The 23,453-nt window shown below is 32.0% G+C and overlaps 3 protein-coding genes across 4 annotated transcripts; 2 read left to right on the forward strand and 1 right to left on the reverse strand.

Moving 5' to 3' along the window:
• The first annotated feature begins 216 nt into the window (after nt 1–216).
• LOC116006855 (70 kDa peptidyl-prolyl isomerase-like) lies at nt 217–4,143 on the forward strand. 2 transcript variants are annotated; one of them, XM_031247353.1, is made up of 12 exons: nt 217–570; nt 931–1,020; nt 1,100–1,360; nt 2,214–2,294; nt 2,381–2,461; nt 2,536–2,745; nt 2,842–2,928; nt 3,006–3,163; nt 3,233–3,355; nt 3,468–3,614; nt 3,711–3,838; nt 3,927–4,143. In XM_031247353.1, exons 1-12 carry the CDS (start codon nt 399–401, stop codon nt 4,024–4,026), a joined length of 1,638 nt encoding a protein of 545 aa, XP_031103213.1. In that variant the 5' UTR covers nt 217–398; the 3' UTR covers nt 4,027–4,143. The 2 variants fall into 2 exon arrangements, with proteins under 2 accessions (XP_031103213.1, XP_031103214.1); XM_031247354.1 differs by lacking the exons at nt 3,711–3,838; nt 3,927–4,143 and having other exon boundaries at nt 3,233–3,345; nt 3,468–3,569.
• Nucleotides 4,144–4,202: 59 nt separating this feature from the next.
• LOC116006856 (cysteine proteinase inhibitor-like) lies at nt 4,203–5,591 on the reverse strand. The gene is made up of 3 exons (XM_031247355.1): nt 5,225–5,591; nt 4,733–4,952; nt 4,203–4,509 (listed from the first exon to the last, which is right to left on the reverse strand). Exons 1-3 carry the CDS (start codon nt 5,459–5,461, stop codon nt 4,502–4,504), a joined length of 465 nt encoding a protein of 154 aa, XP_031103215.1. The 5' UTR covers nt 5,462–5,591; the 3' UTR covers nt 4,203–4,501.
• Nucleotides 5,592–16,758: 11,167 nt separating this feature from the next.
• LOC116006817 (zinc finger protein JAGGED-like) lies at nt 16,759–17,451 on the forward strand. Its single transcript, XM_031247314.1, has one exon. It carries the CDS (start codon nt 16,759–16,761, stop codon nt 17,449–17,451), a length of 693 nt encoding a protein of 230 aa, XP_031103174.1.
• Nucleotides 17,452–23,453: the final 6,002 nt, after the last annotated feature.

Below are 23,453 nucleotides of genomic sequence, written 5' to 3' on the forward strand. Positions count from 1 at the left end.
TATAATTTTATGGACAAAAGTGTCATTTTCCCTATACTATTTCATACAAGCTAACATAGTTTAATTGGACGATGTGGAAACAATAATTATACCATGAACTCGGGTTCACCTTGTAAGATGGACCTGAAAATTTGTGAACATTCAATATGTAAATTGTGGACATTTAGTATATAAATTGTAAACATAGAGTATGTAAATTGTGTATTTTAGACGCGGGTCCAACTTGCAAGGTGGACCAGGTCCACAGAATAATTTGCAATGTGGAAATATTGGGCCAAACAGGAGAAAGGCCCAATCCATTAGAAGAAGAGACACACAGAGAAAGCCCAGAAAAGCAAGTGAATGGTGCTGAAAGTGGAAGGCAACCAAATCGTAACGACTTATCTTCAACTCAAAATATGGTTCCCTCCTTCTCCACCGAACTTATCCATTTCATTCCATCAAAAGAAATGTCAGAATCTGAAGCTGAAGACTTACCAGAGAAAGAAATTGGCAACGAAGGCCTCAAGAAAAAGATTCTCCAAAAGGGAAACTCATGGCAGACTCCACTTCCTGGAGATGAAGTCCATGGTATGCATATATATTTCTTTTTCTTCTTCACTTTTTTGAATAACGAGAAAAACCCACCGTCACTATCCAAGAGTGTGCACCAGGCAAACCCGTCTTGTGACTTTAGCTGGCAAAGGACCATAAGGAAGAAAACCAGTTTGTTAAAAGTCAAACTTGTAACATTGTGATTACCAAATCAACAGTCTAACTAACTTGGTTAAAGTTTTTCACTTTCTTTTTAGGTACATTAATGCGGGATTTGTACCATTTACTGTAACTTAACTTACCATCAAACTACACTATGAATCTATATAGCATTTACATATGTTTTCCATGCATGAAAACTTCATCTATTTTACTATCCCATTTTCTTGGTTTCAGTTCATTACAGTGGAAAGCTCCATGGCAATGGAGAATACTTCGATTCAAGCCGTAAAAAGGGAACCCCTTTCACGTTCAAATTGGGGCAAGGTAACCATTTCTTGATGAGTTTTTTACAGCAACTCAAGCAGTTTGTGTATCTTTAGGTGGGTATGTTTTGTGGTTTCAGGTGAAGTTATAAAAGGGTGGGATATTGGGATTGCTACAATGAGAAAGGGAGAAAGAGCATTGTATACTATTCCTCCATGTTTGGGTTATGGGAAGGCTGGCTCTCCGCCCATTATTCCTCCGGATTCCACTCTGGTTTTCGACATAGAAATGGTGTCGTGGAAGTCGATCAGAGATGTCGCCGGCGATGGAGGAATATTGAAGAAGATTGTGAGGGAAGGTGAAGGGTGGGCTACCCCTAGAGATGCTGATCAAGTTCTTGGTAAATTTCCTTCTTGTCTTGTCTTTTACTCCCTCCAATCCAAGACTTCTTTTACATACGGTCTGCATCCCATGAGATGAAACTAATCACTCAAGTCTGGATTCAACCTCATTCGAGAGCTAGTGGGCAAATTATTGTGTGGACCATAATCAAATGTACATTTTTAATGTACTAAATGTACATTATTTTTGTACTGAATGTACATTATTTTTGTACTGAATGTACATTATTTTTATACTATAAAAATAATGTACATTCAGTACACAAATAATATACATTCCCTGAATATAATGTATATTATTTTTATATTGAATGTACATTATTTTTATATTGAATGTGCATTATTTAATAGTATGGTCCACACAGTTTGTGTGGACCATGATTGGAACTAGTGAAAGTGGGCCAAAGCCCGTGGAGATGAAACTAATCAGTCAAGTCTAGATTCAACCCCACCCCGCGGTGGGGCGGGTTATGGCTACCAAAAAAACAATTGTGAAGGAGCGACGACAACCCGCATAGGGCGGGCTAGAGTTGCATGAACCCTTGCCCACAGGTCTAACGGGCCGGCCTGCAAAAGTCCGCTAGAAATTTGGCCCGCAATGAGGCAGGCCTAATAGGGCGGGCCAGCCCACTTTGACAGTACTATCGAGAACAACTAGGGAGGGCCGGCCCACTTTGACAGTACTATCTTAGATTTTTTGCTCCCGAAAGGTTGAATCCTCAACCTCAAGGACCCCCACACCCTGGCCCAACAAAGCATCTGAGAGGATGGGGTTTGAGTTTTAACTTATCAAAAGAAGCATTTGTATATTGGGTTTGAGTTTATGGCATATCTGGTCTTTCTGGTTTGCAGTGAAGTATACCATGAGGACTGAGAATAAGGAAGATGTTGTTTCTGAATCTAATGATGGGGTGGAATTTTCCCTAACAGAGGGTGAGTTAAACTATCCACACAGATTAAATTCTTTCCTCTGTCATCATTTCACTTCAAGAATTTTTGACATATTTTGCTGCCATTAGGATTTCTCTGCCCAGCCATGAGTAAAGCAGTAAAGACAATGAGAAAGGGGGAGATTGCAGACATATCAGTGAAGCCTTTTTGTGAGTACCATAATTTTGTCTGCACTGTCTTGTCCTTTTAAAACCTTTTTAAGTTACCAAAACATAAATTCCAGATGGCTTTGGAGCTCTTACAAATGAAAACACAAACACAAACACAAACTCTATTATTGGTAGCATTCCACCAACTTCAAATTTAAGTATCCATCTTGAACTGGTGTCATGGAAAAGTGTCACTGATGTAATGGGTGATAAGAAGGTTCTCAAGACATTGATCAAAGCGGGCGAAGGCTATGACCGTCCTAACGAAGGTGCCCTTGTAAAAGGTAAACTAAACAAAAGGTTTCGCAATCAAATCCCTAACAGTAGGTCAAAAATATGGCTTCTCTCTCACATTTGTGTATTGTGTTTATGCATCAAAGTGGTGTGCATTGGCAAGCTGGAAGATGGAACAATCACTGAAAGAAAAGGGTCAGATCAAGAACCTTTTGAGTATCTATGTTTAGAAGGTAACAAGAAACTCTGCATTTTACTGCATTTTTCTTCTCTCAGATGGCCAGTTTGCAGATTGATAACTGTGTTGCAGATCAAATCATTGAGGGTTTGGATCAGGCAATCATGACTATGCGAAAAGGAGAGGAAGCACGAGTTAGAATCTGCAGTGACTACTTCCATGGCTGCAAAGAAAAGACAACAGAATTATCTCCATTGATTTATGAAGTCAAGCTGCTTGACTTCACCAAGGTACTTGATGCAAATTTATCTTCATTGGCCAAGTCGATATGATGTTTACCCGCGCTTTCTTTGACACAGGAGAAGCCATTTTGGAAGATGGACACACGGGAGAAAATCGAAGCTTGTGAGAGAAATAAGCAAGAGGGGAACCTTCTGTTCAAATCTGGGAAGTTCCAGCATGCCTCTAAGAAGTATGAAAAGGAATGTGGTGTGAAGAAATTCAACCAACTAATGAAAATGTCGAAAATTCCAGCAATAAACATTCTACTCGATAATCTTAGATGCTGAAGTGTGTCAACTTTACCTTGTGCAGGCATCAAAGTACATCGAGTTTGATCACTCTTTCACTGCAGATGAGAAGCGCCAGGCAAACGCGTTGAACTTGTCCTGCAGTTTGAACAATGCTGCATGTAAATTGAAACTGGAAGACTTTTTAGAGGCTTCAAGGTTATGCAGCAAGGTCTGTTCACCCTTTAATAGAAAACTTTCTCTAGCAAGAATCTCGATAATTGTAAGATCTGTTCCATCTTAACACATATGACTTCAATAAATGCAGGCTCTAGGCATTGATCCGTGTAATACCAAAGCGCTCTTCAGAAGGTCTCAGGCATACTTGAGAATGTCTGAGCTCGAAAAGGCTGAAATTGACATCAAGCAAGCTCTAGCCCTGGATCCAAACAACAGGTTTGTTAATCTTACTAGCTTTCTAGTTGAGACAAAAACACATCATTCAATTTGGTATCAGATCGAATACCATTTTTTTGTCTGCCAGGGATGTGAAGCTTGTGCACAAGGAGCTAAGGCAAAGACAAAAGCAATATGCACAGCATGAAGTCAAATTTTTCAGTGCCATGCTATCCAGGATAGAGTAGTATGACTTCATTTGCAGTGATTTTACAGAAATATGCATAACAAAATTGCAGTTAGATCAAAACATATACAAAAAGTTGTATTTTATTTAATTAGAGCATAAATGTTTACAAATGACATTTTGTGTGTGTTAATTTCTGAAATTTGGTACATAAAAGCACCTAAAGATAGACAAATATTATTAAAATTTTAGAGATATATATACACACATGTAATATGTACAGACATGTTCATTGCATACATTGAAGTCATTTATTGGTAACTATGAGTGTAAAGGCAAACACACACACTAATACAGTATTGATAGAGTAGCAGCCAGCAGGCGATACTCGACATTATTGAACTAGTAAGTATTCATGAGTAGTCTTGCTCCATATGATCCAAGTAAAACTTCCCCTCGATGTTCTTACTGAGAATAACCTTAAACTTCTCTTCCTTGATACGACTTTCAAGAGCAATTCAAACTTGACGTAATTCTCAATTACCTGCATTACATGAACACAGCATAATATTGAACTTCCTCTTCATTAAGCAAAACATGGATAGGAAGATGAATGATATTCACCATGGAGCAAACATACAACAAGCTTAGCAAGTAATAAGTAACAAATAGATAAGAGACACACTAATGCAATCAGAATCGAGCAAACACATAACCTCGAACAAGAAATCCCTGTTCTGTACATAAGAAGCTTTACAATTAATTACCATGTTTGATGCCAAGGTCAGAGGTGGTAAATGAAGGGACCTCATGGGCGCGCTTGAATTCCTGCAACTGTTTGAAGCTCATCCATGGCTTCACCCAAACTTTAGCTTCATACATCCTTTTCTTACCAGCATCAATCACCTCCAAAGTAAGATGATACATCATACCAGCAACAACCTGCTGTTTGGCACTGACAACTCGCGCAAACTCAAGAAGGGCATTCTGTTCAGAATACAAGCATCCTTAATACCAATGAATTTCTTAAAGTTACAAGTTATATTCCTAGCAAAGTGGTCTTCTTGGTTTGAGCCAATCAGCTACAGACTAACTAGGTTGGTTTATAAGGGTCCTTTTTTAAGGTAACATTCAACATCTAAAACGCATAACACCACATGAAACTATGAATCAAACACTAATCCTTATAAAAAGAAATATTTTCAAGCAGACAAAACAATAGGGCGGCAATTATTAAACAAAAAAAAAACAAAAAATACCTCTTTTTTGTTGTGCTCCAGCACAGCGAATCGACCAAGGCTTTCAATTTCTCCATCGTTTGGGTTTCCCTTACAGTTCCGAAGTCCGCCCAGAAGAGGCCTAGCAGAGGGAGTTGTGCTGCTCCTCATTTGTATCACTTGCTCTTGAGCTGAAAACCCTAATCGGAAGATCCCCAGTAAGCAAAGCAGAACAAAGCAGAGAGAACAATTGAACTTATACTGCATCATCTCCATCATCGCTAGATTCTGTGTTCCCCTTATATCTCTTAAATCTTAATAACGCTGTTTACACTGACACATAAACAACCAGCCTTTGCTTCGTCCTTAAGAGTTCGTTGAGGGATTTTGGCTTCTAAATTAAGGCACCGTTTGGTTTCTTAGTTAAGGAACAACGCGATTTGTATTAGGGGGGACGCGGTCATAATTTAACTAAATAAATTATTTTACTACTCATAGGCGTTGCATAATTTCTTTTTATTGCAATTTATCTTTTGTGTAATTTTTTTAAGACTCTTTTGTGTAGTTATATTTATATAAAAAAAAAATTAATCAATAATCTCAATCGTTTCAGATAGATGGTTAATAATAGCTATGAAAAAATTTTTAAATACCAAAGTGGTCAAGAATGTCATTTTTGACAAGGAACTTTAAGGTCTTATTTAGCAATCAACGGTTAGCAGTTTGTGTTAGCGGGTAAAGGATAGTGAATTATGGTCTTATTTAGCAATCAACGGTTAGCAGTTTGTGTTAGCGGGTAAAGGATAGTGAATTATGTTAACAGATTTTACCAATAATTTGTAAAAGAATGTTTGGTAAAATTAGCTGTTTAATGTTAGCGGTTAATTAGTAAAAGATACAAAAGGACATTCTCAGTGGTAGTAGAAGATAATAATAATAATAATAATAATAATTATTATTATTATTATTATTATTATTAAAAAAAAAAGTGATATGGGATCAAATTTGATCCCACATCGAAAAAAATTAAGAAGAGGGCGTTGAGTTCTCTCATTAAAAGGGAAGCTCAATGCCCCATTATTCATCCATGCCCATCTAATTCTCACTTCGGATGCACAGTAGAAGAGAAGTCTCACGCTTCATTATTAAAGAAGCGTGAGGCTTTTCTTTAAACAACAATTTGTTTTTAATTAAAGTATTCAGGGTGTTTGCCTAAAATGCTAAAGAGAAACGTTGCAACATGCAGCGTTTCTAAAATCAGCCGTTTGGAGCTAAATTGGTACTCCAAATTGTTGATTACTGAACGGTTTTTTTAACGATTTGACCAACTTAAATTGTTAAAGATGGTCAAATTCGTTAAAAATTTATGGATAAGTTGTTAACCAAAGAAGCCCTAAAGCTCAAACAACTTTTTAGTAGTAAAAAATTATAAATATTTTAATTGTTTGAGTGTGCCCCAATAGACAATTTATAGTACATAATTTGTGTGGTGAAAGTTTATTACTCCATATGTTGTATACTACCGAATAATGAACTTTCAGGGCTCGTTTGGTTCGCGGAAAATATTTGAAGGGAAGTGAAAGTGAAATTCCGTGGAAAATTAGTTAACATGAAGATAAATTCTGTTGTTTGGTTGGATTTAGAATGATAAGGAATAAGGTTTATAAAGACCCAAATGCCCCTATTATTATTATTATTATTATTATTATCAAAAATCTAAACCAGTAAACCACAACCCCTTATACTATTATTATTATTATTATTATTATTATTATTATTATTATTTGAGGCCTAGTAAACCATAGCCCACAACCCCAATTAGGTTTCCTTCATTCTTCAGCAGTTCAGCTCCAATTATCATTCTTCAATCCTCAACTCCTCATTCTCGTGTGCGAAGCAGTCAGCAAAGCCAGAGAGGCAGAAATCAGAGGGCAGAAGCAGCGTTGCGGTGGGGTGGAGACGAGGCGGCGGCGCAGGTGCAGCAAGGGCGAGGCGGCCGGCAGCTAGCAGATCCACCGGTCTTGAGGAGGTTCACCGTCACAGGCACTGCTGGAGTTCTAGCTTTCCAATTTCCAGTTTGGCAGTGAGGAAGAGAAGCAAAGAAACGGGCTGGAGAACCAAAGGGTATAATAGTCCTAGTATCTCACTTTTTGTTCCCAACTAACCCGGAAAAAAAAATACCACCCCTCCCCTCGGATTTTGTTTTCCTGTGAAATGCGGAACTCTAGTTCCATTGGAATATAAATTCCAATCAACCAAACCTAGGAAAATTGATTTTAGGGAACCCACTTCCCATGGAAAATCTTTTCCTGCCAACCAAACATGCCCTCAGTGTTCAAATAATATATCTTAAAAAAATAAAATTTTATTGTATTAAAAATGTAATTTTAGTATATAAAAAAGTACATTATGTGGTCAATCTTGTCCATGGTATAATAATTGCTCTATTAGCAAATTATACCATGGGCCAGAGTTAATAGATTGTGGACACGATATGTATCTATAAATAAATTGAAGATACATAATATGTTAAACGCATACAATTAACGCATATTATACACTCCTAATTTTACCACTTCATGACATGGCAAAATCCTAGCCATTAATAAAGTTTAAAATTATAATTATAAAAATAAAACTAATGTCTCAAATTTTGCCATATCATTGGAGTATTGGTTGTTTTGTACTTGACAATTGTAGGGTGTTTAGCATTTTTCAATATTAGTTGAGTAAACATCTCAAATTCTTAATTAATTCGAGTCTCAATAGACGTATTCTAAATGAAATAAGTTTATTTCTTTATTCTTACAAGAACGTCTATCGTTGCTACCAAAAATGTTGTAAATTGACTCTCAAATGGAATTCTATACCAATTTGATTAATAAAAATTGATTTCTATAAATACTATTTAACATTATGTTAATTAATTTAATATTATCGAATAAAAGTTACATATTAAATAAATGTAAAACATTTAATGATTATTATAAAAAATCTACAAAAATAGACAAATTAAATACTCGTAAAGGATACCAAATCTTTTATACTATAAGATATTTATAATATAACATATTAATTCCATGTTTAATCTTTAATTATAGTTATACTTTTATTATTATTTTTTTTTTGAAAAAATAGTTATACTTTTATATTTAGTCATTGACGAATAATTTTATCGTATTTTGTCATTAGCTTCCAAATTTAATTATTCATTACTAAATTAGTATTTATGTTTTATATCTCCATACATGAAATCTAAGAGTTAAAAGGTAAATTATTATTTTATAAATGATGAAATAGTCAAGGTTGTTAATGTGCATGCATTCATTGTATGCTTGTTTTTTTTTTTTTTTTTTTTTTGAAAACCAACCAAAAACCATTCATATTAAATTAAACCATTCATTGTATGCTTGTTAGAGGTTCCTTATAACACCAAATTTAGCACCAATAATATAAATCTAATTTCCATATATTTTAGAAGCATTCAATCTAAAAATTTGTAGGAAATATTCAAACTAATTTCCATATATTTTAAGAAAAAAAAGGATTTTGAGTGGTTAATAACGTCATTTTAATGTCATTTAAACATATTTCTTGATGGATGACCAAAAATGACCCTGCCACAATAATGTTAGGACAAACATGTATGTTTTGAGAAAAAAAAAGACTAAAAATAAAATTATATATATATATATATATATATATATATATATATATATATATATATATATATATATATATGACAAAAAATGGTCATGCTACAATAATATTTAATCAAATAGGAATTTTTTTTTTTTTAAATGACTAAAGGTGTATTGACACATATAAATCTAGAACCAAAAATAAAATTAACTCACAAAAGACACCTACATATTTACAAAAATGCTATCATATTTTTTTTTTAATTTAAACTCCTATGAATTTTCTAAGACTATTATTTTTCACTAAAACAATACTATTTCTCTTACCAGCCTATATATTAATCCAACAAGTATATATCCATTATATTATTACATTAATAGGTATGCCACACACCTAATTTTACCACTTCATGACATGACAAAAACTTAGCCATTAATAAAGTTAAAATTATAATTATTATAAATATAAAAATAAAATTAATGTCTCGAATTTTGTCACATCAATCGAGTATTGATTGTATTGTGCGTGGCTACCGTGGTAATTGCAAGGTGTTTGGCATTTTCTAATATTAATTAAGTAAACATCTCAAATTATCAATTAATTTGAATCTTAATAGACGCATTATAAATGGAATAAGTTTTTTTTTTTTTGTTTTTGTTTTTTAATACAAAAACGCCTACCGTTGCTAAGCTACCCAAAATTTTGTAAATTGACTCCTCAAATGGAATTTTATACCAATTTGATAATGAAAATTTATTTCTATAAATACTATTTAACATTATGTTAATTAATTTAATATTATCGAATACAAGTTATATATTTAATGAATGTAAAACATTTAATGATTATTATAAAAAAGTCTACAAAAATAGACAAATTAAATACTCGTAGTAAAGAATAATGAAAGTATACCAAATCTTTTATACTATAATAAGATATTACAATATAATAGATTAATTCCATATTTAATCTTCAATTATAGTTATATTTTTTATATTTAGTCATTAACGAATAATTTTATCGTTAGCTTTAAAAATAGTTCCAAATTGAGTTATTCATTACTAAATTAGTATTTATGTTTTATATTTCCCGTGAAACCAAATCTTTTATAATATAATAAGATATTACAATATAATAGATTAATTCCATATTTAATCTTCAATTATAGTTATATTTTTATATTTATTTAGTCATTGACGAATAATTTTATCGTATTTTGTCGTTAGCTTTAAAAATAATTCCAAATTGAATTATTCATTACTAAATTAGTATTTATGTTTTTCCAAATTGAATTATTCATTACTAAATTAGTATTTATGTTTTATATTTCTGAATTATTCATTACTAAATTAGTATTTATGTTTTATATTTCCCGTGAAATCAAACCTTTTATACTATAATAAGATATTATAATATAATAGATTAATCTTCAATTATAGTTATATTTTTATATTTATTTAGTCATTGACGAATAATTTATGGTATATTGTCGTTAGCTTTAAAAATAGTTCCAAATTGAAATATTCATTACTAAATTAGTATTTATGTTTTATATTTCTCGTGAAATCAAACCTTTTATACTATAATAAGATATTATAATATAATAGATTAATTCCATATTTAATCTTCAATTATAGTTATATTTTTATGTTTATTTTAGTCATTGACGAATAATTTTATGGTATATTATATTGTCGTTAGCTTTAAAAATAGTTCCAAATTGAATTATTCATTACTAAATTAGTATTTATGTTTTTCCAAATTGAATTATTCATTACTAAATTAGTATTTATGTTTTATATTTCTGAATTATTCATTACTAAATTAGTATTTATGTTTTATATTTCCCGTGAAATCAAACCTTTTATACTATAATAAGATATTATAATATAATAGATTAATTCCATATTTAATCTTCAATTATAGTTATATTTTTATATCTATTTAGTCATTGACGAATAATTTTATGGTATATTGTCGTTAGCTTTAAAAATAGTTCCAAATTGAAATATTCATTACTAAATTAGTATTTATGTTTTATATTTCCCGTGAAATCAAACCTTTTATACTATAATAAGATATTGTAATATAATAGATTAATTCCATATTTAATCTTCAATTATAGTTATATTTTTATATTTATTTAGTCATTGACGAATAATTTTATCGTATTTTGTCGTTAGCTTTAAAAATAGTTCCAAATTTAATTATTTATTACTAAATTAGTATTTATGTTTTATATTTCACGTGAAATCTAAGAGTTAAAAGGTAAATTATTATTTTATAAATGATGAAATAGTCAAGGTTGTTAATGTGCAATCATTGTATGCTTGTTAGAGGTTCCTTATAACACCAAATTTAGCACCAATATAATATAAATCTAATTTCCATATATTTTAGTATTATTCAATCTAACCATTTGTAGAAAAAATCCAATAATATACAGTAAAATATTTATGGGGAGAGTATGAACATGAAATTAATTAAGCTAAGGTACTAAAGCAGAAAACTTGAAATGTTATATCCATTTTTAAGCGCTTTAATATGATTAATTTCTAGACATAATGCTAGTACAAATTCAAACCATTACCCCCAATACTAATTAAGGTATGCTCAAGAGTGAAGATATTCTTAATAAATATATATACTTACCTACTTTTTCCTAAATACGATAAACCGGTAATGTTAAAAAGATAAATGTTACAATGTCGTACATAATTAAGAATATCATGTTCTCAAAATAGAAAGTGATAAGTAAATGTTGACTCGTACACCTTTTGAAAAATTATACGTAAACATATTATTGTCAGTACCTCTACCGCTTTCGATTTTGAAAGTACAGTTTTTTTATGTGTAACGTTATAGCAAAAAATTTTGAATATTATTTTGACATTCTCTTAAAATCATAAAAATGAAGGCGAGATGGCTTACTATGTTAGGAGAGAGGAATAATAATAATAATAATAATAATAATAATAATTATTATTATTATTATTATTATTATTATTATTATTATTATTATAGAACGACAATAATGTAATATTTGTTCTGAGTTAATTTCAACAGAAGTCTCTTGTCTTTGGTGGCAATTCCAAATTTAGTTCCAGACTTTCGTTTTTGCCATTTAACATCTCAGACTATTATTTTTTGGACACTTGTAGTCCTTCTCGATCATAACTTTTCCTATTTTTTGTGAGGATATTTTTGTCTCTTCATATTTTTCTATGATATAATTCCTACACAAATTAAACTGGTTAAAACCGAAAAATAACCAAAAAAAAAAAAAAGATAAACATATCTTTACTAAAAATAGAAAAAGTCATGAGAACGACTAAAAGTGTCCAAACAATAATACTCTAGGATGTTAAATGACAAAAACAATAGTCTAAGATTAAATTTAGAATTACCACAAAAAACAGGGACTTCTGTTGAAATTCTTCCAGTATAAATACAACCCTAAGTTGCCTCGTTCGTACACGCTAATTAAACTAAACTTGTCTGATCGATCTCCGATCTTGATTGCGACTGCTATTGACAATGGCGCGCGGCGGGCGGGCAATCCGGAGAAGAAGATCGGCGGCGACGGGGCGGGATTTTTGTTGCAAATACTGCGACGTTTTCTATTTTCTTCTCCTTTGGCTTTGCCTGGGTTTCCTCCTCATCCCGCCGCCGTATTTCCTGCCCGGCAATTCCATTCTCTCGCCGTAGATTCCAACCGGCAGACCGCCCTATGCTTATCCATTTGCACCGGCGCCGGCGATGACGATGATGGAGGACTGGATAGTCATCGCCGGCGCCAATGCAAATGGATAAGCATAGGGCGGCCTGCCGGTTGGAATCTCCGGCGAGAGAATGGAATTGCCGGGCAGGAAATACGGCGGCGGGATGAGGAGGAAACCCAGGGGTGATTGGAGAATTTAAATTAAATATAATATATATATATTTTTTTGTTTAAGATAGATGTTTGTTTGTCTGTCAGCAAACAATAAGTTCATTATGTTCTAAGATAGATACTCAGATCATATCATTTGTCTGTTATTTTCATAGCATGCAGTTAATTAATAAATTAAACGATTTCATTTCATTTTGATATAATAATAAGTTTTTTTTTTTTTAAAGTTCTTTAATCTCAAGACTGTTTAATCTATATATGTGATCTGAATTGGGTTTCTCCTATCTGTTCTTGCCTCTGATCTCTACTGTTTTCAGCTGCATTGTGTCAACTTAAGACTTAAAGGGCGTTTGGTTCAAGTTATATAAGATAACTAAGGTTATATTTGCCTGGGAATATAAGATTTACATGCCTGGGAATATAAGATTTACATGTTTGGTTCAAGTTATATAACATTCCCCGGGAATGTACATAACCTCCCGTAGCTATTGGAAGGGAATGTGAGATGCACCCCAATTTCTTAAGTAATCTCACATTCCCTTATCTTATTACTAATAATATATTGAGCTTTTGGCATTTTAATCCATTTATCTTATTTCGGTTGTCATATTTACCTACTTCAATTTTAAACAAAACACAGGAATCTAACATTCTCAGTTATCTAACATTCTCAGCAATATAACATTCTCTAAGGTAATCCAATATTGTGGCATTACCATTTTTTGTCCTCCATCTACAAATATGTTTAAATCACATTAATAATGATGTTATTAACCTGTCAAAATCCTCACTTTTTCTTATTGGTAATAAAAAATGTTATCAATACATAAGTCTACTGCAAAATCTAAAAAAGTGTAATTGAAAAAGTCACATGTCTACTTCATGGCAAAGCTTAAGTCTACTACATAAGTCTACTTCATACAAATTTATAAGACTTGTGGTTCTATTACTGAGAAGAAAAAAAAGGATGGTTTTGATGAGTAGTTAATAACGTCATTTTAATGTAATTTAAACATATTTATTGATGGAGGACAAAAAATGATCCTGCCACAATAATGTTGTTAGGACAAACATGGAAGTTTTGAAAAAAAAAAAAAAGAAACTAAAAATGAAATTACATATATAATAGCACGTTTGGTTCACGGAATGAATTTGGAGGGAATAGGAATGCTATTCCACGGGGAATGGAATAGGTAAGGAATAGAATATGAATTATATAATATTGTTTGGTTCGTTGAAGGAATAGACTTTAAGAATTATATTCTAGTGTTTGGTTGGTTAAAGGAATGGAAATAGAATAGGTTTTAAAGACATAAATACCCTTATAAAATAATAATAATAATAATAATAATAATAATAATTAAGGACAACTCATATATAAACAAATACACATGTGTGTATGTATGCATAATAAAAATAAAAATAATAATAATAATAATAATAATAATAATTATTATTATTATTATTATTATTTTGTGTGTGTGTTTATATATATTGATAGGTAAAAATTATAATTAACTAAATATATATACATTTATATAATACATTATATTTATTAAGTATAAATATTAAATAATGTACAAAGGGTATTTTTAGTATTTATCATGTAAAAGCTATTCCCAAGAGCATGGGAATAGCTAATACCATAGCCCCCCAAGGAATGGCTATTCCCTTTGCAAAGGTAATAACTCATTCCTTGGAATGTCATTCCCATGATTAAATGAACAAAACAAACAATGGAATAGGTCATTCCAAGGAATGCTATTCCATTCCTAACCAATTTCATGAACCAAACATGCCATAAATCTAGGACCAAAAGTAAATGGACTTAACACTTATAACTAAATATACCAAAATGCTATTGTATTTAACTCAATTTAAACGGTGTTGTTGACGGAGGACAAAAAATGGTCATGCCTCAATAATACTATAACCAGGGAATATTTTGAAGAAAAAAATGACTAAAACTAAATTGACACCTATAAATCTAGGACCAAAAATAAAATTAACTCACAAAATATTTCTACATTTTTACAAAAATGCTATTATATTTTTTTATTTACTCCTATTAATTTTCTAAGACGATTATTTTTCACTAATTAAAAGATACTATTTCTCTTACCAACCTATATTAATCCAACTAAGTATATATCCATTATTACAATAATGAACATGCTACACACTCCTAATTTTACCACTTCATGACAGGGCAAAATCCTAGCCAATAATAAAGTTAAAAATTATAATTATAAAAATAAAACTAATGTCTCAGAGAATTGGTTGTTTTGTACTTTACAATTGTAGGGTGTTTAGCATTTTTCAATATTAATTGAGTAAATATTTCAAATTCTCAATTAATTCGAGTCTTGTATTCCAAATGGAATAAGTTTATTTTTTATTTTTACAAGAATGCCTACCGTTGCTACCCAAACTTTTGAAAATTGACTCCTCAAATGGAATTTTATACCAGTTTGAGTAATGAAAATTGATTTCCATAAACACTATTTAACATTATGTTAATTAATTTAATATTATCAAATAAAAGTTAGATATATTTAATGAATGTAAAACATTTAATGATTATTATAAAAAATCTACAAAAATAGACAAATTAAATACTCGTAAAGAATAATGAAAGCATACCAAATCTTTTATGCTATAGTAAGATATTACAATATAATAGATTAATTCCATATGTAATCTTCAATTATAGTTATATTTTTATACTTAAATTAGTCATTGACGGATAATTTTAAACAAGGATGCCTACCGTTGCTACCCAAAATTTTGTAAATTGACTCCTCAAATGGAATTTTATACCAATTTGATTACAGAAAATTGATTTCTATAAACACTATTTAAAATTATGTTAATTAATTTAATATTATCGAATAAAAGTTACATATTTAATGAATGTAAAACATTTAATGATTATTATAAAAAAATCTACAAAAATAGACAAAAAATTAAATACTCGTAAAGAATAATGAAAGTGTACCAAATCTTTTATACTATAAGATATTTATAATATAATAGGTTAATTCCATATTTGAACTTCAATTATAGTTATATTTTTATATTTAGTCATTCACGAATAATTTTATCGTATTTTCTCAAAATAGTTCCAAATTTAAATATTCATTACTAAATTAGTATTATGTTTTATATCTCTGTGAAATTTAAGAGTTAAAACTTAAAAGGTAAATTATTATTTTATAAATGATGAAATGAGCAAGGTTGTTAATGTGCATTCATTGTATGCATGCTTTTTTTTTTTTTTTTTGAAAACGTATGCATGCTTGTTAGAGGTTTCTTATAACACCAAATTTAGCACCAATATAATATAAATCTAATTTCCATATATTTTAGTATTATTCAATCTAAACATTTGTAGGAAAAATCCAATAATATACCGTAAAATATTTATGCGGAGATCAGAGTATGAACATGAAATTGATTAAGCTAAGGTACTAACGAAGACTTGAAATGTTATCTATTTTAAGCGCTTCAATCATATGGTTAATTTCTACAAGTTCAGACCATTATCCCCAATACTAATTATGGTATGCTCAAAAGTGAAGATATTATTAAGAAACATATTCATGTACCTACTTTTTTCCTAAATAGGATAAACCCGAAATGGTATAAATAAAAATCTTTAAAAAGATGTTACAATACTGACGTAAGAATGCGGTGTTCTCAAACTAGAAAATAATAAGTAAATGTTGACTTGTATGCCTTTTGAAAAATTGTAAACATATTATTGTCAATACAGGTATTTTTGTCACTATCTATTTTCGGATACCGCTTTTTTACATGTGATGTGACAATATAGCAAAAAAATTTGAACGTTGTTTTGAAATTCCCTTAAAAGCATAGAATTGAAAGCGATGACTTACTATGTTAGGAGACAATAATGTGATACTTCTTCCTATATAAATCGAACTCTCTGAACTACCTAGTACATGTTAATTAAACTAAACAGAGTCTGAAACAAACTTGTCTGATCGATCTTCGATCTTGATTGCGAGGGCGATTGACAATGGCGTCGGAGGCGATTGCGGAGATCGAGGAGCTGATCAAGGTTCAAGAGGTGGGTGAGGGTGATTTGCAGGTGGGCGCGGCGGCGGGCGGGCAGTCCGGAGAAGATTCGCCGGCGCCGCCGCAGGCGGCGGCGCCGGCGGGGAGGGAGTTTTGTTGCAAATATTGCGACAAGAAGTTCTGCAACAAGCAGGCGTTGGGAGGGCACCAAAACGCGCACAAAATGGAGAGAGATATGGAGAAGAATGCGAAGAAAAATGAGCGGCGTGGTGGGTTCATGGATTATGGTTTCTTGCACCCTCGTTTTCTATGTTCTCCTTTGGCCGGCTTTCCGCCTCTTCCCGGCGGCGGCGGCCAGGCGAACAACTGGTACCAGGCGGTCGCCGCCGCAAAGCCGCCGTGTTTCCTGCCCGGAAATCCCATTCCCTCGCCGGAGATTCCAGCCGCCAGGCCGCCCTATCCTTTTCCATTTCCACCGGCGGTGGGAAATGGTTCCCTCCTTGCTCAAGTTTCACCGCCGCCGGCGATGATTTTCCCCGGCGGCGGCAACGCCTTTCCAGGGGGAAGTGTTCCCGCCAATAATTCTCCGGTTACCCCTATCAGGCCTGCTTCCATGGTTATCAACTCCAATCCAATGAATACTCCAGAAATGAACGAGGAGGATGGAGGATTGGACTTGACTCTCAGGCTGTGAAATTTATATATTTAATTTATGTTTTGCGCGGGAAATTTGAACTCCATTATTATTACATATATGCTTTTAAGTTAATGTTTGTTTGTCTGTCAGCAAACAATAGTTTTGTTATATTCTCAGAATCTCAGATAGATACTCAGATGATGAGATCATTTGTCTGTCATTTTCATTTCAGTTATTTAATGAATTAAACGATTTCATTTCGTTTTTATATAATAATGCGTTTTTTTTTAGTTCTTTAATCTCAAGATAGTTTAATCTATATATGTGATCTGAGTTGGGTTTCTCCTACCTGTTATTGCCTTGATCTCTACTGTCCTCAGATTGCGTCAGCTTTCAATTAAGGGTGTGTTTGGGTTTTTAGTGTTTGGATGTGGCAGAAAAATCAAGTCAACTGAAATTATTTTTTGTTGACTTGAAAACATATGCCTGGGGTAAATGACTTCTCGCTAAAATTTGGGGAAAGTCATTTTCCTTAGACCTTCCAAGAATGACAACCTTGGTTTCCGTTTAAGGGAAACCAATATTTTTACTAGGGCTGTAAATGAGTAGAGCTGCTCGGTCAAAGCTCGGCTCGAGCTTAAATACTTTAGGATCGTGACTCGTCGAGCCGCTCACTAACCCCTCTCTCTCTCTCTCTCTCTATATATATATATATATATATATATATATCCCTTCCCCTCCCCTCCCCTTCTCCCTGTCTGCTTGTATGATTCAATCTTGTGTTGGAGCAATAGAGGATGATAGTTTATGTTTGGTTTATTTTCTATCGTCATGTGCTTCTGTTTGTCTGAGGAAATATGTATTATTTAGGGATTAGGGTTTACGTTTTAGGGTTTGTGGAAGTCCTTATTGTTGAGAAATTATTTAGGGTTTGTTCATTACATAATGTGTTCGATCGGGTCACTGAATCATTATTATTGGATCTGTATTTCTTGCTTTTAAATACTCTATAAATTCATTATCATGTTTTTTAGATTATACGAGCTTGGATAGTAATCTTGCTCATAGGAGATTTAGGAGCTAGTAAAAATGTGCCAACTTTGTAGTGATTGTGATATAAATATTGACTCATAAGCTTACCTTTGCAAAATGTGCTAACATTGCAGTGTTGCACCATGTCATAAGTTTTACTGTTGTTTTCTTTTATACTAGTTGTTAAGTTGATTATTATTACTTGTGCTAACTGGTTTCATACTTTCATTATTGTTTTTCTCTAGTCATGTCTACGGAGAATTCATCTATCCCGCAAAATTCACACACTTCAAGTAGTGCGATTGGTGAAAATAATTATGGAACTAATAATGAGGTGCAAGAACAAATTGCAGGTCTTTCTTTAATTTGAAGTTTTAATTCGGTTTATCTAGCTTTGAAGAAACATTTTGAAATGTACAAGGAATATAATAATCAAGGACCAATGTTGTCGTAGACTTGTAAATGATGTAAAGTTGAGAGCTTGTTTTAAGTGCTTTGAACTTTGAAGTTTGGACGACTGATTTTTTATTTTTACAGTTTTCATTATTTATGTATGGGTACAACAATTTGTATTATTAATTGAAGCATGAAGTTAAATAGGCCAAACTCGAACTTGAGCTTAAAAGTTCGAGCAATTGAGCTCTAGCTCAAAAATTCGAGCCCTCGAGCTCGTGTTCGAACACTCGAGCCTAACGAGTCGAGCTCGAGCTGCTTGAGAATTGACGAGCCGAGCTCAAGCTCAATCCCATCCATTACTAATCGTGCTTGAACGATTGACTCGACTTTTTTACACCCCTAATTTTTATTGGTTTTCACCGAAAATTAGTAATTTTTTAATAGATAAAATTATATTTAATATTATTATAAAAATTTTATATTCGAAATAAAATAATTAAAATGTTTAATTATACAATTTTACTCATTTTCCAGAAAATGAACCAAACACACTTAGAAAGTTTTCCATAATGCAACTAAAATCTGAAAATGAAACTATTTTCTAAAAAATGACTCATTTTCTATAAGTTATTTTTCTAATTTACAAACACAAGGAAAATTTCACATGGCCGCCCACATCATCATGTCCTCGTAGATGGAAAACGAAAGTTGGTTGATGTGGCAAAAGAGGACTGCACGTTCAAGCGTAAGGACTCTTCGGGTTAACCGTGAGATAACTAAAACACGACAATCGGATTAATGAATTAGTAAATGATAAGTGTTTAGTTGTCCATATTTTCCCCCATTTTAGTAGATCATTTTTGTTTGCTAATCATTTCAAAGCTTATTTGTGTTATTTTGCATAAGGAGTATGAGTTGGAAAGCGGCTTTGGAAACAAAGATGCATATTTTCATACATTTTGGTCGGCGTTGGAGTCAAATGGAGGCCAAATATGAAGCTATGGAGATGGATGCAACACTTATAAGAGAGTCTAAGAGTGGTGTTTCCAATGGCCTTGGTCAATTAGGCAAACCAAAACAAAAGAAGAGCAAAAGAACAAGGCATTGCAATTTTTGCTCATTTCAGTCCCTACTTTGTATTTGGACCATATCATAGCCTACGAATGTCCAAATGAGATGATCATCGCGCCATTAGAAAAAAAGGTTCGAAGGGCTACAACTTCCATGAAAACCACAAATTCAAAATTTTGAAGGTCAAAAGACACGTCCAAGTGCACGGCCGTGCCAATAGGGCAGTAAACAGCATCAGTTTTAGGCTTATTTTTGGCACGGTCGTGTCACCCCTGCTCTGTTCATATTTAAGCTTGTTTTGAGCATTTTCAACTCGGCTCCAATCCCCTTCGAACCCTAGTCATTTTCTTTCACTTTCTTTCATATTTTTATGTTATATTAGGTTTAGATTTAAGTTTCTAAACATATTTGAAGCTTGTAATCAAATATTCAACACTTGGATTTCAAGATTCTACCATCCATTTCAATAGAGAAGCTTTCTTTCCCTTATCTCTTTCTTTTGCAATATGTATCTTTATTACTTGTGTTTTTGTTTGTTTATGATATTTAATCATGAGTACTTAGTTTTTGGACTTGAGTTAGGGTTGTATTAGCTATCTTGATGCTTAATTTGTGATTATTGCAAAAAAGGGGGAAGAATTCTAACCTAGGGTTCATGTGTTCGTGAAGGTTTGTGTTTATATCTTGTTAATGTTTGATGTACATTTTCATTAGCATGTATTTGGAGAATTCTTGGTTACTATGAGAATTGGGTCGAGGATTTGAGCCACCCCTTGCATAAACCCAATTTGCTTCTATGAAAATAGGAGGAATTGGAGGTTTAAGATGTTTTGTGTGCAGTGATTAAAAGACTTGGAATTGATACATCATGAGGGTGGGACAATTCCTTGTTCTAATCCTTATTTATATATATAGTTAAATGTTGAAGGGAATGAGTTGAGTCAATTGAATGAAATTAAACTATGTCTAATGGTACGGTGTCATTTGAGATGGAGGGGAATGGATTGGGGGTTTTGTGGCTAGGTTGGGTACTACATATGAAGTTACATATTAAATTATTGATAATATTTTATGAATTGTCACTCTATTGCGATATATCGAGTTATTAAATAATCTTAACTAATTCAATCATCCAATCAGGAGTAGAGGTGTAAGCAAGTCAAGCTTGAACCTAGGCAAGTTGAGTTCACGCTGAAACTTGATCACGCTTTAAATTTGGACTTCAATATGTCTCGTTAATTATCTAAAAAACATAATAAGTCTCAATCAAAGTTATATCTTGATGAGTTTCAAATATGCCTTATTCTATGGGGTGTTTGAGTGATATTTTGTGCATTGATTGAGTCCTTTTGGGGTGAATTTTGTGCTTAACTGCTTTATTCTCATGTGAACACTTACATTATCGGAACACTTGTAAGGCATTTGAGTGGTTTAAATGTAATTGGAGGCAAAAGAGGGGCAAATGAGGAAAGCCGCATGAAAGTCGGATGGTGTACCAGTTGTCATACGCTTGTACATGAGCTCGTACGTGAGGAGGCTGAAATGTTGCAAACTGGATCACGATCGTGGCAGCAACGTAACCGAGCAAAATTAGAGCATGTATGATCGTACATGGGCTCGTACACCTACCAGAGTGCAAAGTTTAAAAGTCTTGTTGGCGGGATTCTTAGTGATACTTTTCATTTTTACATTTTCATATTGTAGTTTTCATATTTTTAGATTAGAAACACTCTCTAGATCTTCTATGTCAAGCTTACACACTTTTCAATCGTAAAGAAGGTGAATTATTGATAGGAATTTGGGTGAGATTGACAACCTCTCTTGAAAGCTTGGATTGTCTTCTTCATTGATTGGAATTCTTGATGATTATATTGATTGCAATTGCTATTGAGTAGGCCAGTAACTTCATTGCATTTAATTTCTCTAATTTCCTCCATTGATTGCTCAATTACTTTTATCTAGATATATAAAAAATGTTTGATTATAATCTTCATGTGAATTGGATCCTATTTTCTTGTGTTGTGTATGAATTGATCAAGGTAATTGTGACTATGTGTTGATGTCTCATTGGGAGTGGAATGCTTATATTATATTGACTCTTGTGTGTGAAGTGCCCCACATGCAATAGGTTTAGGTAGGGTTATACTTGCAAGAGCTGAGATTGAGGCCTAATCCTAGACTACCTTCTCTGGTAACCCCCGCCTTAGATCCGAAATGACAAGGTCCGGGATGGGATGTAGACAACAAGTTTGATAATTGTCACCTAGCGGGAACGTTGACACTAGCGTGCTCATTGCCCTATGATGAGCCTTCAATAAGACCGAAATGGCTAAAGCCTAAAGCATTAGAAGTCATCTCACATAGACTTCAATTCATCTCACATAACATTAACAACAACAACAACAATATTATTATTATTATTATTATTATTATTATTAAATAATAATAAACATTAAAATTTAAAAAAGAGTAAATACCCAAAATGGTCCCTTGACTATAGCTAAATTTACAAATTGGTCCTCGACTATTGATTGAAACCAATTACATCCTTTTAACTTTCAAAATTTTCCAAATGAATGAATAGCTCCTCTATTGCTCTATGCTATGGAACCTTTGCTTCAGTGGTCACACAGATCAATTTAAATGCCGCTAAAATAAGCGTTTTGAGATGTTCAAATTGACCAACAAAAATTCAGCTGATAACCAAAAAAGCCAAAAGCTTAATCAGTTATATCACTCCATCTGATTTAGTAAATACTCCATATTTTATTTCAAATAACTTTATTCTCTTAAAATATTGAAAAAAAAAAAAAAAGAGTCAAGCAATCCAAGTCAACATTAGCAAATTCCTTAAGTTCATTTTGTAAATAATTAAAATATTTAAAGTTAACATTAAAATTATAATGTCAATATATTATAACATGCATGACAGTAGTAGTATAGTAGGATCAATTGTCATTTCAACAACATAAAAAATTGTTCAAACCGTGTAAACCCTTATCCTAAATATTACTCTGTATGTAATCCGTATCACAGTAATTTTTAAAGTACAATTGTTTAAACCGTGTAAATCTTTATCCTAAATATTACTCTGTATCTAGTCCGTATCACAGTAATTTTTAAAGTACAAAAATTAGATAAATTGGAAAAAAAAGAAGCTCTTTGTCACTATTTGAAAGTGTTTTGTAGGTAAAATTTGTCTTTTTAGCTTAATTGGAAAAAATCACGAAAAAAATAAATAAATTTAAATTTTCCATAGTTGATCGATTCAAATTAAGAAAAAAAAAATTAGAAATGTTATTTTTTGGTATGACCAAAAATGAAATATTATTTCTAAAATCCTTTATTTAAAGCATAAATTAAAGCTGAGAAATTATAAAACGAGAATGTTTATTTATTTTCTTTATTTAAATAATAATACGGGAGTAATAATAACGAGAATGTTATCTTTTTCGCTTAAAAAAAAAAAAAAAAAAAAAAAAAAAAAAAAAAAAAAAAAAAAAAAAAAAAAAAAAAAAAAAAAAAAAAAAAAAAAAAAAAAAAAAAAAATTTAAAAATAA

The sequence above is a fragment of the Ipomoea triloba genome, chromosome 15 (genome assembly GCF_003576645.1).
Source record: "Ipomoea triloba cultivar NCNSP0323 chromosome 15, ASM357664v1".
Classification (NCBI taxonomy): Eukaryota; Viridiplantae; Streptophyta; class Magnoliopsida; order Solanales; family Convolvulaceae; genus Ipomoea; species Ipomoea triloba.

Bases quoted from the DNA above. Each gene is read 5' to 3' on its own strand.
- LOC116006855 (XM_031247353.1), top strand. From the start codon at position 399: ATGGTTCCCTCCTTCTCCACCGAACTTATCCATTTCATTCCATCAAAA. The intron at 1,021-1,099 runs GTAACCATTTCT...TTGTGGTTTCAG, and splicing joins CACGTTCAAATTGGGGCAAG to GTGAAGTTATAAAAGGGTGG. The intron at 2,295-2,380 runs GTGAGTTAAACT...TGCTGCCATTAG, and splicing joins GGAATTTTCCCTAACAGAGG to GATTTCTCTGCCCAGCCATG.
- LOC116006856 (XM_031247355.1), bottom strand. From the start codon at position 5,461: ATGATGGAGATGATGCAGTATAAGTTCAATTGTTCTCTCTGCTTTGTT. The intron at 4,953-5,224 runs GTATTTTTTGTT...TATTCTGAACAG, and splicing joins TGGAGCACAACAAAAAAGAG to AATGCCCTTCTTGAGTTTGC.
- LOC116006817 (XM_031247314.1), top strand. From the start codon at position 16,759: ATGGCGTCGGAGGCGATTGCGGAGATCGAGGAGCTGATCAAGGTTCAA.